Source organism: Mesoplodon densirostris, chromosome 3, assembly GCF_025265405.1.
Source record: "Mesoplodon densirostris isolate mMesDen1 chromosome 3, mMesDen1 primary haplotype, whole genome shotgun sequence".
Taxonomy (NCBI): domain Eukaryota; kingdom Metazoa; phylum Chordata; class Mammalia; order Artiodactyla; family Ziphiidae; genus Mesoplodon; species Mesoplodon densirostris.
This window is the reverse complement of record NC_082663.1, coordinates 112,799,117-112,822,139: the sequence shown is the minus strand read 5'-3', so window position 1 is coordinate 112,822,139 and position 23,023 is coordinate 112,799,117. Positions and strand designations below refer to the sequence as shown.

The 23,023-nt window shown below is 51.0% G+C and overlaps 2 protein-coding genes across 6 annotated transcripts; one reads left to right on the top strand and one right to left on the bottom strand.

Annotated features, from left to right (window-relative positions):
• Positions 1-5,115: 5,115 nt before the first annotated feature.
• Positions 5,116-13,958, bottom strand: LOC132486834 (uncharacterized). The gene is made up of 4 exons (XM_060094392.1): positions 13,827-13,958; positions 11,939-12,379; positions 7,687-7,781; positions 5,116-5,575 (listed from the first exon to the last, which is right to left on the bottom strand). Exons 1-4 carry the CDS (start codon positions 13,956-13,958, stop codon positions 5,437-5,439), a joined length of 807 nt encoding a protein of 268 aa, XP_059950375.1. The 3' UTR covers positions 5,116-5,436.
• Positions 11,474-21,200, top strand: SHROOM1 (shroom family member 1). Of its 5 annotated transcripts, none has more exons than XM_060093348.1 (9): positions 11,474-11,643; positions 12,069-12,226; positions 15,650-16,660; positions 16,752-16,807; positions 16,978-17,241; positions 17,442-18,014; positions 18,103-18,244; positions 18,325-18,597; positions 18,718-21,200. In XM_060093348.1, the coding sequence occupies exons 3-9, from the start codon at positions 15,692-15,694 to the stop codon at positions 19,048-19,050; spliced, it is 2,610 nt and encodes an 869-aa protein (XP_059949331.1). In that variant the 5' UTR covers positions 11,474-11,643; positions 12,069-12,226; positions 15,650-15,691; the 3' UTR covers positions 19,051-21,200. The 5 variants fall into 5 exon arrangements, with proteins under 5 accessions (XP_059949331.1, XP_059949329.1, XP_059949333.1 ...); XM_060093346.1 differs by having other exon boundaries at positions 11,975-12,226; XM_060093349.1 differs by having other exon boundaries at positions 11,475-11,643; positions 11,975-12,226; positions 17,032-17,241.
• Positions 21,201-23,023: the final 1,823 nt, after the last annotated feature.

Genomic DNA, 23,023 nt, shown 5'->3' with positions numbered 1-23,023 from the left:
AATATTGCATCTCTTCCCCCAACCTCCACCATGCCTCTTTGCTTCAACTCTTCTGTATGGAGCATCTTTGATTCAACTCTTCCACAAAGTCAACCCCTAGTCTCCTGCTGGGTGGCGGGTGATCCCCTAGCTGCTTGGGGTGGGGGAGTACACACTGGGTCCAACTGTTCCATCTACAGACTCAGTCAATACCCACTTAGTTGTAGCTGGCACGGCTGCCTTCCATAGCACATGGCATCTTCATTTCCTGAGCTTCCCAGCATTCTCTGCTGTGACTCACCTAGCTTCTCATTGACATCCCCACCCCCTGCAGGTTTAGGTTTCTTTTTTAATTAGCTCTGCTCACTCTTCCAGACAGTTTTCATTCCAAAACTTTGTTCACACACCTGCTGTGCTGTCCTTACCTGTTCTTTGCCCTATGGGTATATTTGATAATCACTTCTAATGTTAGTGGGAGGGACTAGAGACCAGTGTATGTGCTCAGCTCCCCAAATGAAAAATGGGTACATCTTTAAGCAGCATGTAAAGTCCTTGTTCAAACCTCTGCTCAGAGCAAGTGGGTAAGAAAAAGTCTATTGCAAACTGTAATCCCTTTGTGACCTGAAAAGAACTTTCCACATGTCTCTATTTGATGGCTTCCATAAACTTCACCATCTAATCCTGGTCTAGTCAGTTTTGGTTAAGGGAAGTGGAAGTATGTCTAAAACAGGAGAACATCCAATATTTGGGATGCATACCATATTTAACATAAAAAAGTACTTCATTAGATACTATTGACTAGCAGGACTAGTATTAACTACCTGCCAATAAATAATCTGAAGTTTTGTCTAAATGTAGGAAAACTGAGTTCAACTGTACCTGTAGAAAAGGGAAAAACAAGCTTAAGAGTTTATTAAAGTCGAAATAAAGGTGAATGTGCCTAGCTTCCATTGCATCATTTGCTAGGAAAATTTGTACTTCAAACCTTGCAAATCATTGCATGATTGGAGAAGAAAGTAATCAGGATCATAAGTTTTCATTGTGTTCATACCTTTGACCATTACCAGTTTGTGAAATATTTGTAAAGGGCTAAGGCAGGGTTGTGGAGATTAAGAAATCTCGGGGATTTTCTGAGTTGATGTCACACATTGAGCACTTCCTGGAATTCATGGCTTCATCTTATCCAGCTCCTTCTCCATCAAAACTATAGGCAGGTGAGGTAAAAAGAATCCCCAAGAGAGCAGTACTTGGTTTATTACTACTCATCAGATCATATTCCAGAGAGTACAGTAGGCACGCCCCAGGGAACAGAGCATGAGTTCTGGAACCACCCTGGCTGTAACTTCAGGCAAGTGAGTTAACCTCTGTGAACCCAGTTTCCTCATCTGTAAAATGGGGAAAAACGAGTACCTATTTCATAGGGTTGTCGTGTGGATTAACTAAATTAATACATCTAAAGAGCTTAGAACAATGTCATGCAAATAGACTCTCACTAAGTGCTGCTTTTATTAATACCACCATAACTAAGATGCTCCGAAGCTGTGCTGTCCAATACAGTAGTCACTTGCTACGTGTGGCTATTGAGCATTTAAAATGTGGCTTATCAAAACTGAGGTGAGCTGTGAAGGTAAAATACACACCAGATCTCAAAGACTTAGTATGAAAAAATGTAAAACACCTAATTTTGTTATATTAGTTACATGTTGAATATATTTGGATATATTAAATATGTATATATATTTAATATATATTAACATTTATTTCACCTGTTTCTCTTTTACTTTTTTTTTTTTTTTTTTGCGGTATGCGGGCCTCTCACTGTTGTGGCCTCCCCCGTTGCGGAGCACAGGCTCCGGACGCGCAGGCCCAGCGGCCATGGCCCACGGGCCCAGCCGCTCCGCGGCATATGGGATCCTCCCAGACCGGGGCACGAACCCGCATCCCCTGCATCGGCAGGCGGACTCTCAACCACTTGCGCCACCAGGGAGGCCCTCTTTTACTTTTTAATGTGGCTATTAGATAACTTAAGACTACATTTGTGGCTCATTCTATGTCTCTTGGACCGCACAACAGCCTCTTCCTCATGTGATTTCACTCTAAACTCCACCCTGATATTGCCCCCACCCCAAGGTAGAGTTCTTGACACTCATAAAGTACACACATTATTCAGTCAACCCTCAGTATGGATGGCGTTCTGCACCTGGATTCAACCCACCTCGGGACGAGCAAACTGTGGATAGGGAGGGCTGACTGTACTACACTGCTTTATATAAGGGACTTGAACATCATGGAGTTTGGTATCCGCAGGGGGTCCTGGAACCAATCCCCTCGATACCAAGGGACGACTATATATTTATCACTTAATCTGATACAGTTACTCCTCCTAGCTGTCTTTCGAATAATGATACTTGAATGTACTTCTTTCCCACTATGGAACTGCCCAATCCTGGTAGAATCACTGTTGGTAAAAGATGAGTCACAGCTCCCACTGATGAGAACAGTGACAACAACTTGAGGAGAGAGGCACAGATTGAAATGTACAGAAGCTTGCATTAATTTTTTGTAGCTACCTTTGGAGTATAGTTCTCAGGGTCTGTCTGATTATCTGCCCCATCCAAGTCAGAACTGATAAATGATAAACTCTGTCCACCAGAAAGACTCTGGACCTAGTTCTGCTGATGTTCTCTTTCTTTGAAGAAACCACATGTGTGAAGCTGAGAACTACCATGTAGATACACATATGGTGTCAGGATTGGAATATGCCTTCACTTAATAGGTCCTGACAATAATTTAGGTATTCTGATTATATTTTCAAGTCAGATCAAAATTTGTTAACAGGTAGCACTAGGCTATATACTTTTAAAAAATATATTTATTTATTTATTTAGGTTGCCCCGGGTCTTAGTTGCAGCATGCAGGATCTTTAGCTTCGACATGTGGACTTCTTAGCTGCAGCACGCAAACTCTTAGTTGAGGTATGTGGGGTCTAGTTCCCCGACCAGGGATTGAACCTGGGCCCCCTGCATTGGGAGCATGGAGTCTTACCCACTGGACCACCAGGGAAGTCCCTAGGCTATATACTTTTGATCAGACTCCTTTTGTATTGCTGCTAAAGACTCTTTAAAAAAAAAACTAGTAGACTTTAATTCATCCTCAATAGTAATTTAAGTCATGTGACATCCATGCATGTGAATATTGAGACTTGTGGCCCACAGATAAACCTGAGATCTCCTGGCATGCAAGATGGTTTTAGGTCTGTGAGCAGATGGTGCTCTGAGCTAGTGGGTAAATTAGTGCAAGAATACATGAGCTTTCTTTCTGCATTTAGGGACACACACTTAAAATGTCAGAGAGGTTACAGCCCTTAGTAAAGACCACTTCTTGCTTATATATGAAGATCTTGAGCAAGAATAGGCCAATGTCAGCAACAACTGTTAACTCTATGCATACATTGTGCAGCCGTACTACATACACATACAGAGAGAAAAATTCACATACCCTAAAATTCATCACTTCAAAGCGTACACTTTAGTGATTTTTAGTATACTCACAAGGTGGCGCAACTATCACCAATATCTATAATAATTCCAGAATATTTTCATGGTCCCCAAACAGAACTTCATACCAATTAATACACACTCCCCACACCCACTCCTCTAGCAGCCACCAATCTGTTTTCTGTCTCTATGGATTTGCCTCTTCTAGACATTTTGTGGTTTTTTGTTTTTTTAATCTGGTTGCCCCAGGTCTTAGTTGTGGCACGTGAGATCTTTAGTTGCTGCATGTGAACTCTTAGTTGTGGCACGTGAGATCTTTAGTTGCTGCATGTGAACTCTTAGTTGTGGCACGTGAGATCTTTAGTTGCTGCATGTGAACTCTTAGTTGTAGCATGTGGGATCTAGTTCCCTGACCAGGGATAGAACCCAGGCCCCCTGCATTGGGAGCACGGAGTCTTAGCCACTGAACCACCAGGGAAATCCCAATATATGGTCTTTTTGTCTGGTTTCTTCCCCTTAGCATAATGTTTTCAAGGTCCATGCTTGTTGTAGCATGTATCAGTACTTAATTTCTTTTTATGGCTAAAGAATATGCCGTAGTATGGATATGCAACATTTTGTTTATCCATTCATCTGTTGATGGCCATTTGGGTTGTTACCACTTTCTGGCTATTATGAATAATGCAGCTATAAACATTCATGTACACGTTTTTTGCATGAAACATGTTTTCAATTCTCTTGGTTATATACCTAAGAGTGGACTTGATGGCTCATATGGTAACTATGTTTAATTGTTTGATGAACTGACAAAATGTTTCCAAAGCAGCTGCACCATTTTACATTCCCAGCAGCAGCGCATGAAGATTCCAATTTCTCTACATCCTTGCCAACACTTAATGTCTGTCTTTTTGATTATAGCCATTCTAGTGGATGTGAAGTGGTGCCTCGTGGTTTTGATTTGTATTTGATGTTGAGTATATTTTCATGTGCTTATTGGTCATTTGTATATCTTCTTGGGGGAGATGTCTTTTCAAACCCTTTACCCATTAAAAAAACTGGATTGCCTTTTTATTGTTGAATTGTAAGCTGTTTAGCATGCTAAGGTGAATCTAGTTTAGATAAAGCCCTCACTGCTCCAGGAAGACCAGAGGGTGGCAGTTTGGCTTCATTTTTTTTTTTTTTTTGGTGGTACGCGGGCCTCTCACTGTTGTGGCCTCTCCCGTTGCGGAGCACAGGCTCTGGACGCGCAGGCTCAGCGGCCATGGCTCACGGGCCCAGCCACTCCGCGGCATGTGGGATCTTCCCGGACCGGGGCACGAACCCGTGTCCCCTGCATCGGCAGGTGGACTCTCAACCACTGCACCACCAGGGAAGCCCTGGCTTCATTTTTAATTCTTTTCAGGCACTACTACATTTCCCAAAAGAACCTCTGTTCACAGACTGTGAACTAGGACTTATTGCCATCACTAGTAAAGATTATTAATCTACTTCTAAGAACCAGTGCAAAGGATTTGAAAACCCAAATGAACTCTTAGAAATCCTTGCTTCCATCCATGGCAGCAGCTCCCAGACCTCTGTTTGCTGTGCTCAAGTGAGTGACTGAAGCAGTCTACTCTGAAAAGAAAGTAGCCCCTTCTAATATGGTAAGTGACATCGTTTAGTTAAAACCGCCAACAGGAGAAAGTGAAACAAGAATTGTAGGTAAACTTTAAAGCGTGCACACACACTCTAATCACTGAGTCCTGGGGACCAAGGCTATCCTTAGGATGTTGCTACCAGCTGTGAATTCACAGAAAAGAGGAGTGACTCAGATGTTCACGTGGGGTCAGGTCTCCCACTTGCATTCATTCAACAATCACTGATAGTAGTTCTGAGCCTGGTACTGCCAGGCATGGTAATTTCCTTCAAGAGTTCACAATCTGTTTTATGGGGCAGACACACAAGTAAATGAGTATATATTCTACAATATAATGTTAGGTGCAGGAGGGAACAATGAACTCTGCCTATAGGGATAACAAGGATGTTTCACCGAGGAGGCAGCACTTGGTTCAAGGGTTGTATAACTCAGCGTCACGATGGGTCCTTCCCACAGGCGTTTGCTAGTAGGAAAGGGAAGAAAAGAAGAAGCTTCAGCATACGCCTAACCCTCTATTGGGGGGTGGCTATGGGATGGGAGCCTATGCTTCAGGGTCTCCAGCCAGGCCCACCTTGGCCTGACATCAGCTTAGTCTTTTGGTTCATGCTGGTGTTTAAAAAAAAAAAAAAAAAAAAACAGGTAGAATCCAGGTCAACTCTCTTTAGTGTAGGAATAGGAAAAAGCAACCAACCGATCTCCAAATTTTCTTGTCTTTGATTTTATGTTTATCAAGGGAAATCTTGTTTTCATTTTCATAGCAAATGTATGACTTTGAAGCAGGAACTTGCCTGCCTTGTATTTCTCCTGTGCTGCTTTATCCTGTTTCCTGAGTTGCTAGGTTTGAGCTTGTGTAAGCCTTGTTAGAGGATCTCCAGACACATCAAAGGGCAGGGACTGCATCCCCTTAGCCCCAGAGCAGCTATGGGAGATCTCTCTTGCCCTCTTGCCTAGCGGTTGCTTCTTCCAAGGAAAGAGTACCTCTGAACACCCAAGTCTGCCCAGATTTTCCTCCAGTCTAACATTGGCATCCCAGTATTAAAAGGTGTCTTGGCTCTATATCAGAAACTTCTTAGGTTCAGGCAGCAGCAACCAGCTCTTGCAACTCAAAAAAGGGATGCACTGGAAGGAGGTCTGGTGGCCCACAGAACTAACTAAAAGGCAGGAGGACCAGCCTATGGTCCTCCTCCTCCTCCTCCAAAGGAGGCTGTATAGCAAGATCAGGAGACAGGTTAGGACCACCACCATACACACCCCCAACTACTGATGGTTTCTCACCTGTCCCTACATCACTATGTCACTCACATGAGAGTCCCAGCCCCTGGCAGGAGCATCACATTGGTCAAGCCAGGTCTGAAGGCTTGCACTGTGGCAAGCTGGCTTTCAAGTGGGAGGAGGGGCTCTGTCTCCCCAAGACCTACACAACGTGGGTTCCCCCAGGAAGGAAGAGTTCAGATGCCCACCACGGCCCTGTCTGGGGGAGCAGTAAGCAAAGCTTAGGAGAGGACCAACACTCATTGGAGACCTCTGGTGTATAAACCAATCCTTAGAGATAAAATTGAGGCTGGAATTTAGTCAAGATTGTCTTCCCTACAAGAGAAGCTGAAGTGAGGAATTATAACTAACACCACTTATTGATGGTCTCCTGTAAGCCCACTGCTGAGTATATCTGATGAAATCTCATTTAATCTTTACCTGCCAAACATATAGTAGTATCCATTTTACAGATGAGGAAATGAAGGTTCAGGAAGGTTGGGATATCTCCAGGGTCATACTGGCATTCATACTCAGGTCTGCCAGGCTGTGGACTCATGCTTGCTTTCTCACTGCTGGTTTTCTTATACCTGGGATACAGTGAACTGGAGAACAGCTCCCTGTCCTCCTTTCTTAAGCTTCTCTCAATGCTTCCCTTGAAGCACAAAAAGCTGCCAACTAGATTGTGTGTGTGTGTGTATGTGTGTGTGTGTTGTCACATTCACTCCTGGCAGGGTCCCAAAAACTCATGAACCATGATGGATGACAGACATATGCACCCTCAGGTTTTAGAACAAAGTCTCTTCCATGTGAGTAACTGACCAGACACATCAGTTAAAATCAGCAAGATTTTCTCAGTGAATGTTAAGAACATGCATTATCTGCTTCCATAGCCAATGACCAAAATCCATCCCACGTACATGTGGCATGCTGTGACCCAATCCTGCACTAACGCTTCCGTGTGCAGCCCGAGGCCCAGAGCTCTAGAGTTAGAGTGGCCTCCCGTTGCAAATGCTGATCAGATGACTCCTTGGTGAGCAGAGACCTGGTGGATTTAGCTCAAACAGAAGGCAGTTTTAGGAGAGGGGCCTTTGGAGACCATCTCATCCCTTTGTTAGTGCCTGAACACAGAAGGGGCAGTTTGGCCATTCCCAGGCTTGAGCCAGCTGTTGCCCTCCCTGGGGATGCCACTGGGGGTCTTGTTCATAGTCTTGAGTTTATTTCTATTCTTGGGGACCAAAATGAAGCATAAGAGACATTTTCCATCTGGGTCCTGGGAGGCCAGCAAAGCAAAGTGGAAAAGCTCACTTGGTTACCACTTACGTGTCTTGAGTCCACTGGAGTAGGTAGAAGAGGAGAGAGGCCTGCATCCAGCTATCTCCTTGAATGTCTCTTGGCCAGGGATGTGTCGGTAACATCTGAATGAGGGAAGACCAGGAGAATGGAATGGTCCCAGGCCTGGAGCTTGGGGCCAGGCTAGAGAAGAAAAGCTGAATTCTTATGGCCAAATCAAACAGAGGCTGAGGAGTCACCCAGTGTCTGTAGGGAAAAGGTGATATATGTGTACTCAGTAGGAATGTGACAGCCCAGCATTCCTTCCCGGGAACTGCTGATCTCAAAGGGAACTTCGGTTCAATCCCTGGGACATCCAGTCCCTACCCAGGCTCGCCCAGAGGCCTTCCTGCCAGATGCCCCCATAGAAGAGGGGGTGCTCCATTCTCCCTGTACTTTTTCTTGTGGCTGCCTTCCTATTTATAGGAACAAGTGTGGTGAATTCAGTGCATAATTAAAAAGCAAACAAACTTGCTCTAAGGGAACACTTATCATTTAAGTAGACACTTGTGTAAAAACAATGCTTCGTGCTTTATTGGATTTCCAAAAATAGACAACATGATTTGTTGAATGATTTCTGGCCTTTAGTGTATTTTAACCTATACATGACAGTCTCTGAATTATCAAGACAGCTATGTAGTTACTGTCTACAAGAAAGAAACATCTTTTGCCTCAACCACAGGTTATAAATTCACTGCTACCCCAAACAAAGTCAAAAGATACAAACTTGGGAAAATATTTGCCACATATTAAAAAAAAAAGTTAATTGCCTTAATATATAAAGAGATCTTACAAGTCAATAAAAAAGACCAATAATTTGATAGAAAAATGGGCAAAGAAAGTTAACAGATTACAGAAGTTAATACAAATGGCTTTAAATGTACAAAATGATATGCAATTTTATATATAAAAAAGAAATGTAAATTAAAACATATTATTTTCACCTTTCATATTTCAGAGGTCAAAAGTCTGATAATGTACTGTGTTAGTGAGGATGTAGGAAAATGGGCACTCTCATATATATTAATGGGATACAAATTGGTACACACTCATTGTAAGAAATTTGAGATTAACCAAATTTGAAAATTTACGTACCCTCTTACAGTTATCTATTACTGTTTAACAAACAACCCCAAAACTTAGTGGCTTTCCCATTTACAATTATTTTACTTGTGAAATTGAGGAAGGGCTAGGTTGGGTGGTGGTTCTCTGACCCATATAATGTCAGCTGAACTCTCCCAGGCCTGGGAAAGTACTGAGATACTGAGGGGCACAGGCATGTCTTTTTATGTAGTAGAAAAACATGATTAATACGTGCACGTGTCCATCTTCTCCATGGCCCCTGCTCCCCAACTACTGCCACCACTAAAGGAGACTCCAACTTCGCAGCAGTTTCGTCCCCTTCCTCCCCTCTAAAATTCTTTGGGCTTTTGCAATAATGAAATGCCCTCCAGTCAAAGACCCTGAGGAACACACCTATAGTTGAAAAAAAATGGAGTGTATTACTTGTTACAGTGAGGGGAACACACAGGATGGGGAACCATGGAGCATTTTGGTAAGAGGGCATTAGAGAGGACTTACAGGATTTGGGCTTGTATTAGTGATTTTGGAGAGAATTAAAGAAGCAGGACTTTTCTCAGTGTTTGATGCTGTCGGGAAGCAAGAGTAATTCTATGATTAGGTACCTTAAATCTTATCTAGAAAAAGGAATAACTAAAGCAAAGTTAAAGCTGCAATTGGCAAGGAAACAGCACTCGCATATTATCCAGGATAGAAAGACATTTGGTCATTTTGGGGATTTGGACAACGTTCATGGTTTGTCTGTGTTTGGATATGATTACAGAATGGTCTTGTTTTTGTCTTGACCCATCATGGTTACAGATGGCCTTGTCCGATGTTGATGTCCTGTGAAATAGTTTATGTGCAACAGGAGAACTCCAAGGCCTTGGCTGTGAATGTCAGATCAACTTCTACAACACCAAGGTCTAACTGATAGTCCCAGGCCAACATCCAGATGTCAGGGACTGCTTTCTCTTTCTCAGACGAGAAGAAGAGGCAAGCAGAGAAGTGGGTGGGCGGGATTTCAGTTTTGGAGGAGTTAGGCAGAGAGTTTCTGCAGCGTGTGCAAAAGAAATAAGGGGGCGGGAGGAGGAGCGGGTTAACAAGAATTGCTGTGGACACTGTGTCCACTTCATGGTTGTCAAGAAATATACTTTTTAGGGACTTCCCTGGTGGCGCAGTGGGTGAGAGTCTGCCTGCCGATGCAGGGGACACGGGTTCATGCCCCGGTCCAGGAAAATCCCGCATGCCGCGGAGCGGCTAGGCCTGTGAGCCATGGCCGCTGAGCCTGCGCGTCCGGAGCCTGTGCTCTGAAACAGGAGAGGCCACAACACTGAGAGGCCCGCGTACCGCCAAAAAAAAAAAAAAAAAAAAAAAACTTTAAAAAAATATAAATTAAAATCTTGAACAATTTTGAATTGGCTTTTGGTTGCTGGATTGTATTCCCTCTATTGTAATACTGCTCTGAGACCAACCATGCGGATCAGGATCTTAAAAGGGCAGGTATTCAAAGCCAAGAAGTTCTGAGCCATTGTCTTAAGAGTCCAGAGCTCCAGCTCAAGCTGAAGCTGATGCCTGGGTCAGGATGGTGTTTGAAGAAGAACCAGAGCCAGGAGGGTGCCAATCAGAAGCCAGGCTCAGGTGCCTGTGGCCTCCATCCCCTAGAAGACCCAAGCATTCAGAGCTCCCCAGGCTCTTAGTGCCCCCAGAAAGTGGCAGCCTTGACCTCCGGTCTGGGTTTCTGGGTCCTGGTTTTTACCATAACAAACCTTGTCAGCCGAGGATGCAAATATAGGGGGATATGGTCCCTGCCCCCAGGCATGCTGATTCTGTGGGAGAGTGAGGGCAGCCACAGCAATAGCTGGGGCTCAAGACAGACGAGCACTGAAGGCCCAGCAAAAGGCCCCCAGCCCCTTCCAGGGAGGGAGCATTTCTTGGCAGAGCCAGTATCCACAGGATAAATGTTTGGAAAGCAGGGGCAAGGAAGGCTGAGGACAGAGCAGTGAGGAATGCACAGTGGCAGATGAATTCAGAGCATTCTTTGGAGCCTGGAGATCCCCAAAGGTGAAAATCTCAAGAGCCAGACTCTATGGCTGGCGTAAATCCCATCGAGGCCACAGGGGATACGCATAGTCCAGCACCTAAAGGACCCACTGAGGGTAGCAGGAGTGAACACAGACGTCAGCAGAGCCTCCCCTCTCCTTCCCTTCCTCTCCCTCCCCTTTCAGGTGGCTGGCCAGAAGGGCCCAGACTATGTGGGCTAGTGGGAGAAATGAAAAGAAAACGGGCAAACATGGGAGAAGAAGAGCCCACACTGGGAATCAAAGAGCTGGAAGAGTTCTGGAAATGGAGTATCTGGAGGGACAGTTGGTCAAGGGATGATGCATTAGCATCCGAACTGTACTGTACTCAGAGGGACAAGGACAGTGGCGGGTCTGCTTACTTGGCCAAACTTTCTGAAAGGAATGGGGTGCTCATGTGGGCACCCGGCCTGGGCTTTCCCACAGAAGGGGTGGCCTGGACCCTCGGTGCTCGGGCCCGCGCGCTACCGGCGGTAAGAACGCGCTGGGCGGAGGCGGGCGGGCGAGCGCCTTGGTGGCCCTTCCCCTACTTTCCAGCTTCTTCAGCTGGAGCAAGAGGTCTGTGCCCGGCGGGGGAACGAGCGTCCAACCCCTGGACCCAGGTCTAGGCCCGCAAGCGGACACTACGAAGGGGCGGGCGGCTCCCGGGGCAGCGCCGCCGTTCCGCGCTCCCGCCCCCGGGAGCCGGACGTGGCGCCTCCCCCGCGGCAGCGGGAGCCTGGAGGTGGGGTCGGGAGCCCGAGGCCGGGACTCTGATGTCACCGCGCGGCCGCGGGCGCCCGGGAGCGCGTCTCGGGTTGGAGCTCAGGTACTCGGTGAGGCCGGGGGGGCCGGACGGCCGGGAGTGGGCGGCGGAATCGCCCTTCCCGGGGGCGGCAGGGCGAGCCCCGCCGCTAGGAGCGGGTGGGGTGGCTGGGGCGCCGCGGAGCAGCCCGCGCCTCGTTGGGTCTGGAAGGGTTGGGCTCCGCGCGGAGTCTGGTCTGCGCGAGTCAAGGCCCTGCGCGCTTGGCCCCTTCGCAGAGGGGTGGGGGGCGCAGAGCCGGCAACAGCGGGAGCTGCTGGGGAGCGCGCCCGGGGGACCCGAGCACGCAGTGGGGTCTCACCCTGCAACCTCCGGCTCCCGCCTTTCGACCGCGCAGCCACTGGGGAATCCTGGCCTCTCCGGTCCACGATCGCGCGGTCCCCTCCTCGCGTTCTGAGCCCTCCTTCCCCGACGGTGAACCCAACCAACAGGAAAGGCCGAGAAATGCGCCGGCCAGGGGCCATCCGCTCTCCCAGCGTCCCCGAGGCCTCGCTCTCCAGCCGCACCGCGTGACTTTGTCGCCCCCTGTGGCCGCCAGGCCTGCGCCTCTTTCCTCCCTGGAGCGCCTCGACTCAGCTTGAAGCCCCAGGTATGTGGTACGATCTCCACCGCGGCTTCCTCTCCCCAAGTGCCGCCAGCATCCCGGGTTTCCTGACCGTGGCACAGAGCTAGAGTCTACGGAGACTCTACGTGTGCGCGGGAGCGAGCTGAGAGCAGACGCTTCGCGACGTGAGCTGTGGTGCTGACAGGCCGGGAGAATGGGGTGCCGGAGGGAACTGGGAGAGCCACAGAACTTACCAAAATGCCTGCCCTTCTAGACCTGGTCTGGAGTGGTGGAATTCAAGACACGGCCCAGGACCTAGAAACTCAGTCCGGCAGGGAGACTGCCATGCAGGCAGCGCGGCAGTCTCCCTGCCAGACCATCCAGGTGGGGTGGCCTGGACAACCTCTCCATAAGAGAGGTCAGACGTGAGGTGGCCTTTGGGAAAGATATGATTTAATTCCTGATCATTGTTGATAATTTGAGGTTGTCTGCCTTTCTGGTCACCTTACCTGGATCTGCTTCCGTTGCCTTTGTGTGATTTTACCCACTGGAAGCTGTCTTCGTGGATTTCCCCACGAACCTCTAATTAAAAACCTGGGCCTGCTTTCTTGCCTGGTCCAACCTCTCTCCTGAGGTCCAGACACACATCTCAACTTACCGCCTGCTTGCCAGACTTGCCACAAACACTGCAAAGCCCACAGGCCCCAGACTGAGCACTGGATCCCTTGGCTAGTCCCCGTCTCAGCTTCCTCATTCCTGGGACCGGCACCTCCACCTCCCCAGCCCCTAGCTCTGAACACGGAACCTTTTCCTCTCTTGCTCTTTGATTCAGGTGATAAGTTTATTGCAAATGACCCCAATCTGGTGGTTTTCTAGCAGGGATTCCACTCTGCTCCCCCTGCTCTGACGGGGCTTGGCAAAAGGTTCTTTGAGTTCTAGCTTCTGGACTTACATTCAATGCAGGCACTGGCTCTGCAGCCCAGCCCACAGCTGACAGTAATGCTGATGCTAGGGCTCCTGGGGTGTGGCTACCCCCAGCCACAAGGACTGGCTGAACTGCAAGAGGCTCCCTGCAGCCAGACAAGTGTGAAAACTCTTTGCTCTTTGGGCTGAGGCCCCAAAACACACTAAAGGATCTGGACCCTCCTGGCATAACAGGTTCTACAAAGGGCACAGTGTGAGCATCCTGCATGGGTATCAGGTGCTTGGGTTACAACTGCAAAAGCATCCTCGAGACAAGTTAAGGTCAATAAGAAAATGTACACACATTTTAGTTATCCATTTGAGCTGTTTTTATTTGGTGAACTCAGAATCCTTTATCAGTCAGTAACTCACAAATAAGATAGAATTGTCAAGGCCTTTTTTGAGGAAACATCTTTGTATTAGAACAGTTACCCATGCCTATAGATGCAGCGAAAGTCAAGAATGGGTGGCATGAGCCAGGGTAAACAGTGCTCCCAAGCTGGGTTCAGAAGGATAGGAAGAGAGAGAGCTATTGTCTGGGTGGCTGGGGGGGGGGTGGTTACCAGGAGGAGGTGACTGTCCTCCCAGGGGCTGCTACTCAGAGTAGCTTCTTGTCTTTCTGAAGTTCAGGGAGTATAAACTACTTTGCAAAAATGGTCCCCAAGCCTGAGTGAAGACCAACCTGCAGGGCTGGCCTTAGTGGGCACAAAGATGCCTCCAGGTGGGTGATGTCAAGATGTTCTGGTACCAGGTCAGCTGAGATCCCCTCCTGGGAATGTTGGAGGTACCGCTTCGCCCTTTTAGGAAACATCATATCCTCCCACCGCTAACCTCCCTACCTGCCCTATCCAGCAATCTGTAGCATCTGGGGTCTCAGGGAATGGGGTAGAGGGTGATCCTGAGCTCCAAAAAGTGTCTAGAGGCTCACATAAGTCTGTTTTTCAGTTTCCACCCAACTGTGGGCCACCCTCCTCTGCAGTCCCAACCAAGCAGCTCAGGAAAGGCAAGCCCGCCCCCCACCCCACCCCCAAAGTCCCTATAGCCCATAGGGAGCCCTCAGTTCCCAAGACTGAAAGCTGCTTTCACCCCTGACCCAGGCACACCCACCTAGCTCCTCCCCTTGCTCCCCCTCCTGCCACTGGGGAAGTATTGATTTCTGGCCATTCCTGTTCCAAGCTGTGCTTGCCTGCGCTTTTGGTTCCTAATAACCTGAGTAACCTGGTCAGTGTCCATGGGTGGCAGCTGCCTCACCCATTCTGTCCCCTTTCTCAAAAAGACTAATAGGGAGAGAAAAGTGGGTGGAAGCAAAGAAGCCCTCAACCTTCTCCACCAAAGCCACCCCCATCTACTCCCTGAAAGGCTGCTCCTTTCCTTGTCATTCAACAAATACTTAACATCCACTACGTGCCTGGCACCGAGGGTACAGAGATGAGTAAGTGCAGGGCCTGTCCTCAGGAAGCTCAGGGGTGGGAATGGGGAGAGGGAATCAAAGCAAGCCAACAATCACAATGCAGGGCGATGAGTGCGGTGATGCAGGAAGCTCAGGACACTGTAGGGATCCCAAAGGGTCAGAAGACCTCTAAGCTGAGCCCTGTAGGAGGAGCAAGAGTGGCAGGACAAAGAGGGGGTGAGCCTGTGATTCTTAGACAAAAGGCAGAGAGTCTCCCAAGCAGGGGCCATATTATCCTGGAATCTGCCAGTATTTTGAAGGGATGGGGGCGATTGTTTCCCATAGTGGAGGCTGGGCTTTGTTGGAGGTTCAGGCCCCTGGCGGCTGGGGGTGAACTGGCTTTCAGCAGGGTTTGCTTCTAGGAAATTGATTCTGGCTGCAGTAAGCTTGGAGGCAGGCCCAGATTCCAGGCAGGGCTCTCTGCCTCTTACCAGCTGTGTGCTTCTGGGCAAATCATTCCCCCTTCAGAACTTCAGTATCCTCATCTGTAAAATGCAGACAGCAGTTGTGCGGTTCAAGACAAATATTTATTCAAAGCACCTGGAACATAACTGGCCTAGAGGGAGGGAGGAAGGCTGTGAAGCTGCCCCTGCCACCTGACCTGGGTCTTTCCCCCTCCTTTCTTGTCTCCCCTGTGATCTCAGACCGTTCTTGACCATTGTTTATCAGGGAAAGATCACATGGAGAAGCTAACAAAGCAGCCAGGAAGCAGCCAGGGTGGGACAGGGTTGGGGAGGGCAGGAGCATGGGTACATTCTCAGAGCTCCAGGAGGTGCCAGGGTAGAAGCCGGGGCTGCGGGCCAGAAGAGCCCCAGCGGGGGATGCGCTAGTCGCCAGTTCCTTCCCCTGAGCTAAGGCCCTCAATCTCCAGAGTTGTTCCCCTGGTCCTACTGCCCTTGCCATTCCAGACTAGGGAGGGGGGGGGGTGCCAGCGCTAATAAGGGTCGTGAGACTAGGGAGGGGATGTGTAAGCATGTCCGTGTTGGAGGTGCCAGAAGGTTGTCCTAACCCTAACCCGGAGCGCCTCACCCACCACCCCGTCTATGCTTTTCCAGGCCCCACAGAGCTGGCCAGCCTCCGCCCGCGTCCGCGCAGCCATGGAGGCTCTGGGTCCTGGAGGCGACTGCGCCTCGCCGGCCTCGTCCACTCGCAGCCTGGACCTGCGGCGGCTGTCCGCGCGCGCCGACTCAGCCTACAGCTCTTTCTCCGCCGCCTCCGGCGGTCCTGAGCCGCGCACACCGTCGCCGGGGACCCACCAACTTCCCTACCTGGACTGGGACTACGTGCGCGTGGTGTGGGGCGGCCCGGCCCCCACCGCCGGGCTTCGTGCCTCCCCGCAGCCCCGGCCCGCGGCCGCCGCACGCAGTGGGCTTCGTCCCCCCGAGATCCGGGGGACCCCGGGGCCGCTCAGCCGCCAGACCACCCCGCTGCTGTACGCGCTGGCGGCCGAGGCGGAGGCCGCGGCGCGGGCAGCCGAGCCGCCCAGTCCGCCTGCGTCAAGGGCCGCCTACCGCCAGCGGCTGCAGGGCGCGCAGCGGCGAGTGCTCCGGGAGACGTCCTTCCAGCGCAAGGAGCTCCGCATGAGCCTGCCCGCCCGCCTGCGGCCCGCGGCCCCCGCGCGGCCCTCCGCCGCGCACCCTCGCTCTGCCTTGCTCAGCCACCCCGGCGGGGAAGCGGAGCCGGCGCGCCCCGGGGCTCCCGCGCCGGGAACCGCCGGCAGGGGACGCCTCGCCAACCAGCAGCGGAAGTGGTGCTTCTCAGAGCCGGGAAAGCTGGATCGCGTGGGTCGGGGCGGTGGGTTGGCGGGGGAATGCTCGGGGGAGGCCTGCTCCAGCTCTGGCCTCGCCAGGCCGGAGCCCCGGGAATGGCAGCAGCGGACGCTGGCAGAGTTCGAAGGTCACCAGATCAGATGGCTGCCTGCGACCCAGCCCCGAAGCATAGAGGACCCGAAACCCCGGTCCTTGAGGCTCAGCAATGCCTATAGGCCTGCCGGTCGGAGTCGGAGCGCTTCGGGGGAAGTCTTGTCCCCCTGGGGAAGTCCAGGAGGGGTCATGCCCATTGCCCAGGTATGGAAGATAGGGGCTGCAAGCTTGGCTTGGGGGCATCCAGAAGATTGAAAACTTGAGCAACATTTCATCCAACTGCTTGCCTTTCCAGGCTGTTCCCCAAGGAGCAGAAACCCCCAGACCATTGTTTCAGACCAAACTTTCCAGGTGAGAGACATGGACCACTCTGGGGACTGAAAGCTGGGGGAAGGCAGCTTTCATAGCTCTTGCTCAAGAAAGAAGAGGGCCTCCCACTCACCCTCAGTTGGAGCCTTCTGTCTTTTGCAAACCACATCCCCTAATCCCACCCCCAACACCCTACTGTCTGTCTGGTGCAGAACCAGAATCTTCCTGCCTGGTCCCTGTGGTCAGTGTAGGGTCCCTGCTTCCAGGTTCCTGACTCAGAAGGAAGTTGCAGTGGTGTGTTCTGCAGAGGGCCCCCAGAGCAGTCCCTCTGACTGGGAGCAGAGGGCCTCAGAGAACTGCATTGTGTCTGCCCGGCTCCCATCCCTTCCTGATGATGAAGTTTTCCTGGAAGAAGCCCCGCTGGTCAGAATGAGATCACCTGCAGACTCCCATGCTCCTCTGGGGCTCCCAAACAGGTGAATTCCCTCAGGCTTTCAAGCAGAGTGAGATACCCCCTTCCTACACACATCTACAAAATGCTGGAGGGGCAGGGAACCCTCTCCTGGCTGGTGGCTGGGAGCCAGGGGGGTGAGGTGGGGGAGGTGGATGGCCGTTGGAGGCCACCATTTATCTTTGGCCAGAGCTTCTTCTGATTTAGTGTCTCTTCCACTTCCAGTGTCCATGCCTCTGACCAGCAATATGGAGCTGGCTTGGGTCAGAGGGCTGACCAGGCTATAATCCCCTCAGAGCAGCCCCTCCATGAGCACCCAGAGACTGCAAGGGCGGATGATTGTTGGCAGGGGGTAAACGGTTCTGTGAGTGTCTCCAGGCCTACATGCTGTAGTCCCCCTGGGACTGCAAATGGTGACATTGCAACCTTTGACCCCACTGGACTGCTGATCACTGATCCCCCCACAGCTGCAGAGACTGACCCCCTCAAACCTCTCCCAAGTGATGCCCTGAGACCTCCAGGCAATGATACCCTGGGGCCTTCTGACCACACTGCCCTGGCTTGGGGCACTGGCCAGACTGGTTCAAGGTCAACATGGCCCAGTCCACGCCTCGAGGAGCTGGTTCAGGAGCTGGCCAGATTGGATCCCTCTCTGAGTGACACTCTCACCTCCTATCCCAGCCCAGAGCCATCCCTGGGCCTGCTGGATGGGCTGATTCCTTTAGCCGAGGTCTGGGCTGCAATGAGGCCAGTCTGTGGAGAGGCTGGAGAGGAAGCAGCTGGTACTTCTGCGTCAGGGTGAGTGAGGGGTACCAGGGACTCAGGGGATTCTAAGCCCCTGCAGCCTGGGGCAGGACGACCCAAGGAACTCTGGTTTTGTCCCCAGCTCTTACCTACTTAACTCCACCCAGCACCTGCCAGCTTCTCAGGAGGAGACAAGGCCTGAAAACCTTACCACCCACGCTGTGCCTGACAAGCCATGCGGCCCGGGTCTCCCCGAGCCAAATAACAGCATCCAAGCCAAGAAAGTGAGTGTGGAGGGGCTATTAGAGGCTGGGCTAAGTCAGGGCCCTGCCTCCAGACTTAAGTACCCACGCCCTCCCTGCAGGTGGAGCTGGCGGACCTCCTCCAAAAGACGCTAAGGGAGCTTCAGGCCGAGCAGGAGCAGCTGCAGGGAGTGGCCCAGGCTTGGGCCAGGCGCGGGGCTGCCCTGGAGGCCGCTGTCGGCCAGGCCTGTGCACCCCACGAGCTCGAGCGGTTCAGCCGGTTCATGGCCGACCTAGAGCGCGTGCTTGGCCTCCTGCTGCTGCTGGGCAGTCGCCTGGACCGCGTGCACCGCGCCCTGGCCCGGGCGGGCGCAGACGGCGACCCTGACGAGCAGGTAACGGGTTTGGGCTGGGGGAGGGCGGGGCGGTGAGGGGCCTGCGGGCTCCGGCTGGAAGACTCCCGGGAGCGGCGGCACCCTCGCCCCGCTCACGGCGCCCTCGCCCCGCGTCTCCAGGCCTCTCTGCTGCAGCGACTGGGGCTCCTGCAGCGGCAGCAGGAAGACGCCAAGGAGTTGAAGCAGCATGTGGCACGGCGCGAGCGGGCCCTGCGCGAGGTGCTGGCGCGCGCACTTCCCGCCGACGAGCTGTGGGCCTATCGCTCCCTGTTGGTCGGCAAGGCCGCTGTCCTGGCCCAGCAGCGCAGCCTGGACGAGCGGGTCCGCCTCCTTCAGGACCAACTGGACACAGTCAGGACCGACCTTGGCCGTCGTCCTGCGACTCCCAGGCCGGCCTGGCCCCCAGGCACCCGTCCTCCGGATAAACCGCCCTTCCCCCCTCCCCTCATCTAGTTACAGGGGTGTGGGGGTGAGGAGCACTGCCCCTGCCTCTCACCCACGTGATTGGGATGACGCTGGTTTATTCGGTGCTTTTCCCTTGGGGTGGGGAAGACCCAGGCCCGGCCTTCCTGGGGTACTTTTTCCAAGTGTTCTCATGTGGCCTTACCCAAGTCTTGCGGATTATTTGGTAATTAACTTATGAATTTTAAAGTCTGCAGTATTCCCCCTTTTCGGTCAGGGTTGGTTGGAGGGAGAGGAGACAAGTCAGAGGAGCACTTCAACTTAAGATGCAAAATGGCCATTTTTTTCCCTCAATAAAAAATTGATGTGAGAAGTGTGCGTATCACCTGGAGCCTGGCTTGGAGGAGGGATCTTGTTTGCAAACTACAGACACCTGCCAGACTAGAGCAGAAAAGAGATTTGTTGGAGGACATCACTCGGGCCTGGGGATCCCTAGAAAGACTGAGGAAACAGGCTTGAAAACTGGAGGGGCCAAGCAGATGCTGTCACCAGTAGTCCCTAACTATTCTGGTGACTGCATTATTACCACGGAGGCCTAGGCCTGATTGGCTGAGGCCAGGTCTCTTTTGCTGGATTTTACCCAAGCCCCCGACATGAGTAGTATAGTGGAAGTGGGGGACTGCCTCCCTTCAAGACTCAAGGGATAGGGAACTTCCCCAAATGGAAAATGGATTCAGATGCTTTGCTGCCTTAAAACCCTGATGAATGTCGAGTACACTTAGACATTTGGGGACATTCATTCCAAGACCCAGAAAGAACTTTCTTCCTCTTCCAATTATGTTGGATAATTGGATAAACTGAATTTATCCGCCTTTCCTTTGGAGTCCCCACTAGGTCACCCAGGCTTAAGGAGGGCAGTTGGGGGGATGGGAGCTGAAGGTGAGTCATGGGGGACCTGGAGACCTATTATTGTGGGGGTGGTGCTGAGGAGCTGCAGAGGCAGCTTTTCTTATGTTCTGGAGATGCCAGTTTGGGTATGGGCTAAGGTTGGGAGTTAAGGGCTAGAGTGGTATGAAACAGGGCACACATTCCCCTCTGTGTGTCAGTCCTGTGTACATAGAATCAATGTTCAGTTCTCAAATATACATTGAAAATCTGCCTTAATATTTGTAGCTGCTAAGGCCAGGGACAAGAACGTTGTTCATGTAAATGTTCAGTGTATTTTTGGAAGCTGGGCACATTAATAGGCATGTGTATGTGTATCTAAAGCCAACAGACCTCAAAGTGAGAAATCTCTGCTTCTGGGCTCGTTTTCTGATGCATATTGTCACTAAGTGCAACTGGTTGGGAATTTTAAATGGTCGTATTCATACCAAAAGCATTAGTTATAACAGTCGCGCTACTGAGCACAGAACAATGCTCACATTGTGCCTTTTTATAAAAAACATATGGGGCTCCTGCTGATTCTAACATTATGTTTTGCTTTTCTCCTTTGAACGCTGTGGGCGGGGCCTCCGCTCTAAGATCCTCTGCCTAGCAGGGCAGCTCTCTTCCAGACGCGTTCTGGATGGAATCTACTTATTTCTGGCTTTTGCCCTGTACAGTCCCCACTGCATTCTCCCATTGTGATATACTTAGAAACACACTTAACGTCGTCCATTAGGCCAGTGGAAATTGTGTATATCAGACAAAACACTCCCAGCCCGGGATAGGTATGAGAAGCAGCGTCTGCCATTGTCTGGTTAAACTGCACTTTGGTTCTTTGCTGGTTTTTGCCATGGGGAAATATGAGGCTTCTGTGCTTGTCTCTACCAGATCGAGAGAGCCCACAAAAGTAGGGCCACAACTCCTGCGCCTGTCCTTCCGTTTTGCCTCCGTCTCCTTCCTGCCCCAGTTTATCTCCCTCCCACACCCCGTTATTCCTTCAGAGGGCAAGAATGAGCTCAGCATAGGTGTTCTATATTGGCAGCACAGACTAAGACTAGGGGTGGGGTGGGGGCCCGTACCAGAAGTCCGGTGAATTCCATCCTCCTGGACACTGCCAGCAGAGGGCACTGTTTTCCTCATGATGAAAGCTGCTAGCCACGCTTTACCACCCGCCGCCTCCCCAGCTACCAGGCCCTCTGGGCTAGCCACAGGGACGTTGCCTTGTCCTGAGCAGTGTCCCTGTTGGACCTGAAGGCTGGGGCTAAGCATTTGTGTCTGTCGGAAAGAAATCCTGGCCCGCCAGTTATGGGAAGGTTGGCTCCCTTTCCTTTGCCACTAGGCCTTTTTTCGAAAGTCGTTGGCTAATGAGGAGTGGGGAGGGGGAGGCTGGGGGTGTTGATCTCGAGGATCAGTATCAAAAAGAGCCTTACGTAGTTCCCCACGGTGGAAAAGAGCGTTTCTTGGGCCTCTGTTGGGGTTCCTGTCCGCACCTCCCCAAGCTGCCTGCGCCCGCCGCCGCCTGCTGGTCCCGCCCCCAGCCCTGAGGCCTGCAGCGCCCCGCCCCGATTGAGCAGAGCGCGGTTGTTGCCTGGCAACTGGCAGCCCCGGGGCCTCCCTCCTCTCCTACTCGCCTCGTCCCTCCCCCACGCCGTTCCTAATATGGATGTAATTAGTGCACTTTTTACCTTCTGACTGTAAATTGGAAACAGAGTAGGGAAGCAGGGTTCCGTGGTGCCCAAACCGACGCGCAGTCTGGCTGGAGCAGCCGGCTCCTCACACCACGTACCTCGGCGAGCGGCTGGCGTGAGCCTCAGGAATCCTCACGGGAACAAATTACCTTGCTGTTCAGTCACGTGTAATTCAGAAGCTTATGAGGACATTTAGGTCAAATGTGGTCGAGGACCGCAGAGAGAAGAGGTGAAATGCTGTAAAGCAATCCTTCCAACCACCCCGTAGCGTTACTGTCACAACCTAGCTACAGTTTAGACAGTCATGATGGGTGTTTACCTGTTGTCTTTGAAACTTAAGTCAGCACTGACTTCTCACTAGGAGGACTTTTTCCTCCCCTTCTTGAGGAGAGGTCCAGACATCTCTCTCTCTCTCTCCCCTTCTCCTCCCTCTCTCACTATCTCTTCCTTATTTCCTCCTTCCTGCAGTAATATCTGAGGCCACCTCTGCTCCACAGGTTCAAGTCCAGAGGTGTGGCAGTTCTGGAAAGGTGACGCCAGCCACAGAGGTTCAAGGCAAAAAGCTATCTGGAGAGCGACAGAGTCTATTTATTAAACCATTTTAAAAGGTCAAATAATTTCTTCCAGGAAAAGGCAAAGAAAAGGGGGGAAATATGGGTCCTGGGTAGGCCCAGCTTTAAAACCATGTGTGGAGGGGTGCTCTCAGTCCAGAAGGCTGAATGACTGTTTAAGACTGGAAGTTGAGGGGGGGTGGGGATGCTAGAGGAATGTGCATTAAGAAAGGCATTGTGATATTTTAAATAAAGTGATATTTCCCTTTTGTGGGGAAACATTTTTCCTAGTAGAGTCACTGTTGTTGTTTATACATACAAATACTAACATGGTAAAAGAATGGTGATCATGTAGAGCAACGTCACGAATCAGAGATATTTGGTTTTGGAATGCAGCCAGATATCCCTTTGGGACCAACTCGGCACTCCTGGTAATATTATAGCATGGTGTTGCAGTTCACAGACGACTTTACCTACTCATTCCCTGTGTTCCTTCCTCCCCACAGCCTGTAGGATATGTACTGCCAGTTCCACAGAGAGGGAGGTGGAGCTTGGAGACTTGGGTCACTTGCCTAAGGTCACTAAATGAATAAAGAGCTGAGATGAGACCACCTTGCTTTTCTGCAACAGGACACTGTAATGGAAAAGAGCAAGAGGATGCCATCCTGACTGTGAGAGTTACTAGCTGTGAGGCCTGTACAAGTTACTTACAGTTTCTCTAAGCTTCAGTTTCCTCACTTTAAAAATCAAGATACTAACAGTGCATACCTTGTAAGGTGGTAGTTAATACCTGCAAAGTGTTTACAACTGTGCCTGGCACTTAGTAAACACAGGTCATATGTGTGTTACCCATACCCT